This window comes from Mustela lutreola, chromosome 3 (assembly GCF_030435805.1).
Source record: "Mustela lutreola isolate mMusLut2 chromosome 3, mMusLut2.pri, whole genome shotgun sequence".
NCBI classification, from domain to species: Eukaryota; Metazoa; Chordata; class Mammalia; order Carnivora; family Mustelidae; genus Mustela; species Mustela lutreola.
The window spans coordinates 166,797,294-166,803,293 of record NC_081292.1 but is presented as its reverse complement, the minus strand read 5'-3'; the positions used below and the strand labels follow the sequence as shown (position 1 = coordinate 166,803,293).

At 50.6% G+C, this 6,000-nt stretch overlaps 1 protein-coding gene across 3 annotated transcripts in view; it reads right to left on the bottom strand.

Annotated features, from left to right (window-relative positions):
- Positions 1-215: 215 nt before the first annotated feature.
- The window catches only part of PER2 (period circadian regulator 2), a 39,804-nt gene continuing 34,019 nt past the window's right edge, over positions 216-6,000 (bottom strand). For all 3 annotated transcript variants that reach the window (XM_059167543.1, XM_059167545.1, XM_059167546.1), the window contains 3 exons: positions 5,147-5,339; positions 4,100-4,250; positions 216-2,386 (listed from right to left, as the gene is read on the bottom strand). In XM_059167543.1, coding sequence (XP_059023526.1) covers positions 2,237-2,386; positions 4,100-4,250; positions 5,147-5,339 — 494 coding nt within the window. In that variant the 3' untranslated portion in view covers positions 216-2,236. The remainder of the gene's footprint in view (positions 2,387-4,099; positions 4,251-5,146; positions 5,340-6,000) is intronic.

Here is a 6,000-nt window from a genome sequence, read left to right as displayed (position 1 = left end):
ACAATTAGGGGTGCCTGGGTGGCTCAGTGGGTTAAGCCTCTGCCTTCCGCTCAGGTCATGATCTCAGCATCCTGGGATGGAGCCCCACATCAGGCTCTCTGCTTGGCGGGGAGCCTGCTTCCCCCCCACTCTGCCTGCCTCTCTGCCTACTTGTGATGTCTCTCTCTCTCTGTCAAATAAAATAAAATAAAAATCTTTTTAAAAAGTACATACAATTAACAACAAAAATATACTTGCTTTATTTAGCAATTTTCTAAAAAGCAAAAACAGTCATAAAAAGACACAAGCAGTAAACAAACATATTGCACTGGGTGAAGAAATTTTGGTCTGTGTGTGAACAAACCACGTGAACGGCAAGGCTGACCAAGTCATTACACAGACTCTGAGAGCTTATTTACACGTCTTTTCAGGAATAGATTAAAAAGAAGGCTCAGTTTAAAATCGAGAACAAGGTTTTATAACCCCTGTGTAAGCACACATACTAAGGGAAACACGTCTTGATACGTGGCACCATGTAAACAATTTCACAAAATGCTCCTATTGTCAACTGCCCAGCACGCGTTAAGCTATGCACTTAACAATCAATGAGCATAGATCATATAATAAAATAACGCTGATGGTAAACATTCATAGCCGTGGACAATGTTTTGACAATTGTGTGTTTAGGTAACATACACGTAACCTTGACTAGCATCTAATCCCTTAATGATTGGACCTCAGCGGCAGGGGGTAGGTTTGAAGGCATCTATTCTCCAACAAATACACAGGCTACCATCTCATTTTGGGCATCTGAAGGTGCTGTTACTTTATAAATAATTTTTAAAACCCACCAATATTCTTACATTGGAGTTTAAGAAAAATCGGATTAATATCCAAATGTAAGACTGAAAACCAAGCAGATTATAAGGACACTGCACTGATTCTTGCAGCCACTTCTCCATCAGAGGATGGGATAAAGCCTGCTTTCTTTTCTGTTTTTACAAACTCAACCCGATCTTAAGTCAGCTCTTTCTCTTGCGGTAACCTTCACTCCAGGGACCAATATAGCTTTCCCCCAAACAATCCTTGGAATCCACAATGCAACATGAGGTTTTGTAAGGAAATGGGCAGACCGGCCTCACTCCTCCACCGGTGTCCCAGTGACCAGACAGTGCTGGTGACATGAGGACTGTCACTGCTGGGATCAGAAGCTTCCCCGAGTGAGGTCAGGCTCATGGAAAGAACAAGGGCTGGCATATCAGCCCAGGGTGCGGGGAGAGGCAAGCTCACGGCACTCAGGAAAGCACAGATGGGGTCACCAAGTCACAGTGTCAGAGCTCGTGTCTGGGGGGCTCCAGCTGAAGGACAGACACCAACGGGTTCCAAATGTGGCTACTGGAGACCGGTCTGCAAAGGGAAGTCGCCATAGAGACAGTCAACACCATATTTTATCTACATATGGGTCATGGTCTGAAAGGGACCCAAGGATGATGTAGAAATACACAGAAGGTTCTGGGTATGTGCCCGTCTGATAGAGCTGGTCAGACAAACCACGGGGCTTCTTCTTTCCAGAGTGAGCATCTCTCCTTGGCTTGGGCAAAACACAAGCTACATCAGATTGAAAGGTTTGCCAACATTTAGTAGCCAAAGCAGAAGCTGCTGGTTTGCTGAAGTACACTTCACAGCGACACACGCGAAACACTTAGACAGAAAGTTAGGAGAGGCTGGGATCTCCATTTGGTACATTCCAAAAACATCTAGTTTGTCTAGATGATGTCTAGGTGATCTAGATACAGAGCAGACCCCAGTGCACAGAATCTGATCTGATCCAAACACACCTGGGGGCAGCTCTGGAAGGACCGGGAGCATCCCAGCTGTTTGCTGCAGGCTGGAAGATGTCTCTGGACAACCCCCCCGGCCAGCCAGAAGCCTCCGCGGGGCACAGACCTCTGAGAGCCCTAGGGCAACCTCCCTGCCGCATGCTGAGGGCATTCCAGCTTTCTCAAGTTAAGGAATAACGAAATCTGTCCCAAACTTTGTATTTATGTTTTAAATACCAAAGTGTATTTCCTCCCCGACCCTTCCCACTCTCCACAGTTTTTAAATCATTCCTTCAGAAAACTATGTTTTTTTCTAAAACAAAAAAAGCGACATAAGTTTATCTGTCCATTTCATTACAGACAGATATGAACATCTTTCATCGCTTCTGAGCACCATCTAATGTAGATCACGAGCTGTCGGGGCGCAGGGAGGAGAGCTAGGTCCGCTCTTCACTTCTGTGACTCAAGGGGGCTCCATTTTCCTCCTCTTTGGCATCTGTGGCTTCACTGAGACCCAGAGTAGGGGTATCTTCCTCGTAGGGTGGGCAGATGTTGTCTTGTCCCTTGTTCCCACAGTAAATACATTCCTTAAAGGGAAAGATGTAAAGTCAGTAACAAAAATGACCTCTTCATTACCAAACAGTGGTTTGACCTGAGGGAGGTGCAGGTGACCTGGGGTTAGCTGTGGTGAGTGGGGAGGGCAGGAAGCCGCTGAGGACCCCGCCTGCTCTTGAGGGAGGTCAGAGCTGCTCCCCAGAGGCCCCACTCCCCAGTTCCCCGAGGCCAGGGGAGCATCCAGGCCCTTATCTGAGAGGCAGCTCTCCATGGTGACAGGACAGTGGAACCATAGGCTGGAGGTTCTGTCCCAGCTCCTCCCCTTCCTGCCTGTGGGACCACAGTCAAAGTCCAATTTAACTGCCTTCTCCAACCTCAGTTTTCTTGTGCAGAAAGTGGGCACTACAAAGTACTGTCTCATTCCCTGACTATCTGTTGATTCTCCAGCAAACAAAGATGAAAATCTCTGCCCTGGAGAAGAGGGGAGGGGAGATCCTGGGAGGAGAGAGGGACAATAGCCCAAGTGACAGGTGTCCCCAGCATATTCAAGATGAAAGCCTAGAGGAACATGGCACATGGACGAGACCTACAATCTTATTCTGGGCCTTCAGAACCAGAGAAGGCCCGAGATTGGGGCAGGGGGTCTGTGACACCCTCCCCTCACAGGGTAGAGTCTCGCTCCCTGGGAAGTGGGGCTTCTAGCCTTTAGGTGACGACAGATGACCCCGCTGACATCTTGCCCTCACCTTCATGAGAAACTCTGAGCCCTAACTGCCCAGGCAAACTGCTCCTTAATTCCCAGACCAAAGAAACACTGGGACAGTGTAAGTGTTCACGGCTTTAGGCCACTAAGGCTTGGGGTTTTTGCTAGGAGGTGATAGATAGCCAATCCTGCGGTATGTGACGAAAACCCCTGAAGGAAGCCGGGAGGAGCCATGTGACTGAGAGAAGGGCCTCCCAGCAGAGGGAAGGGCAGGTGCAAAGGCCAGGTGGCAGGAGGGACAGGTGAGAGGCCCATGTGGTTGCAGAGAGTGAGGGAAGAGAAATGGCAGATGGCAGATGGGGGTGACATATCAGATTTTTATGGCTTTGCAGCACTTTAACTGGCTGGGGCACAGCTGCCAGGGACACAACCGTAGGGACAAGGGGGAAGGACGCGCAGTGAGGAGGCCACTGTGAAGATCCAGCTGAAAGAGCACTGTGGCTTGAAGCAGTGGACAGTGCTGGAGGGGATGGGGGTGTCAGGGTTCTGTCCTGAAGCCGGAGGACTGAGAGGGCAGTGCCTTCGGAGGCTGAAGGACACGGAGACCCTGAAGTGAATGGCTTCCAGGGTGTGGGGCTCAGGGTGGGCAGGGCATGGGGATGGGCACAGACATGACTCCGCAAGTCCTGTGGAGGAGGAGGGTGTGGCTGCAGGTCCCTGAGGCCTGGAAGGAGTGGTGTTCCCACCGTTATCTAATGGTCTATGCAGACAGTGAGGGCTCATGGTAGGAGAGCTTCTTCCTAGTTTGTTTTTTTAATTGCAAATAAATGAAAGAAAGAAACAACATTCAAATTTCAGTATGCCACTGAGAGGGAATATTCAGATCTTTTCGGGAACAAGGTTGCAAAATTCCTTAAAGTAGACTCAGTAGCATCCTGGGATCATTTGTCTTCGTGAACAGACTCTTTCTAGCTTTGGAAGTTTGAGGGGTACTGAGAGTGCTAAGGGCTGTGGGGAGTGCGCACAGGCGTCCTGAGCTCACCATGAGGTCCAGGGCGGCAGGCAGGCGGCTGCCCCTCAGCCATGGATGCACGTCCAGCAGCTCCTGCCTCTGGCCCTCAGTGAAGTGGGGCTGGGACTTCTGCATGGCTCTCAGCTTCTCCCGGTCTTCCTTCAACACTGTTTCCAAATTCCTTCACAAAACAGTTAGAAACAGGTAAGCTGTACAGCACCTGAAGGGGGTTCTGTGGTTTAAAAAACAAAACAAAACCAAACCCTCTTTTTCTAGCAACTCTTTCAGGATTAATTTTAGATGATTTTGTTTAATACTAATTTCCTTTTTCTGTAAAATAAACTACCCTACTTAAGGCACCTTAACCTCCATAGACTATCATCTGTAGTTTTTCTATTAAAATAACCCAAGTTACGATCTAGGTTTTATTTGAAATTAGCGGGACTGGGCACCCACAGACACTTGGTTAGCTGGACACTCTGACCAACAAGGCAGCAGGTGGGGTAACCAACCGTCCTAGCTCCCCAGCAGACACTGGGCTGGCTGGAAGCTGCCCCAGACAAGGAAACCCAGACCCCCCTCCCACCTGCCCCCAGAAGCCTGAAAGTCCTGAGCCTCTGCGGTAATCCCTCCTTCCTTCCCTGGCTCCTCCCACCATGGGGCTCCGAGGCACAGGGACCATAGCGGTCCCTAGACCAGACTGACGTGGGGCAGAAGCACAGACCTGCTAACCCCAGAGCAGCTGGTGGCCCAGGCTGCTCACCTCCCTGAGCTCCTGTATCTCCAGGATGGACACAGCCCATCTCGCCCACAGGGGAACAGGCAACTGAGCCAAAGGGAGACGCTGGCACAAACACCTCGTGAGCCCAGCAATATGACGGGGGTTGGAAGGGAGCCTGTCCTCCTCCCAGCCTACAGCAGGTCACCCGCGGCTCTCCGCGGGACCACGGAGCCATCCAGAGTGACCCTCCTTCTCCGTTCATATAATCAGAGGCGAGGCTCTCAGTGGGAAGTCTCCCCGACTGGGTGGCCTTGTTGCTTAGTGAGCCCATGTCCCTAGGAGAAGTCGGGGGTTACCGGGAAGGCATCTGGTAGGTCATCATGACGCTATCATCTGTGTCGGCCATCAGCAACCAGACCGGGTCCTGCAGGACATACTTGATGAACTGCTCACTTTCTTCCATATCTGCCTTTGCTTTCGCTTTGTGGTTCTTCTCCGAAGAGTCAATGCTTCCAAAATACTTGCTGGTGTGACCTGTGTCACTACTGCCTTTAAAAACACAATACGTGGCAAGTGAAAACCTTTCATGTGAAGTTAAACCTCATAAAATGGCAGTTTTAGGGAGCCAAAGGGTTTGACGTGGTAACGAGTGCCTAGACAGGTAGGTTTTGCCTCCTCTTTTCAGTTCTCAAATTATCTGGATAATACCAGCCAGCACCATGGGGACGATTCTCTCCTGGGTCAGCCCTGAGAAGTCCAGATGGGGCTGCGTCTTAGAAATCGTGCTCCTTCGGGGTGCCTGGGGGCTCTGTCAGTTAAGTGTCCAATTCCTAATTTCAGCTCAGGTCATGACCTCAGGGTCATGGGATGGAGATGTGGAGAACCACATCAGGTTCTGCATGCTGGGCATGGAGCTTGCTTCAGATTCTCTCTCTCCCTCTTCCCCTGTAAGCAACGCCCTCCCCGCCCCCCCCCCCCCGGCCAAAAGAAATCATGCTCCTGCTCCTTGACTAGGTCAGGCCACAGAGAAGCTGGTTTTGTCAGTGGAGGACAGCTGGCCTGGCACACTCTGCCATCAGCCTCTGTGGGGAGCAAAACCAGAGAACAGGTGAAGACGGGTGCTCAGTCAGTGGGGAGAGGATGCAGCTGTTCCAGATCACACCTGAGTGATCCTCCCTGGTAAAGCACACCCCCATGCCCTAGCTTCACG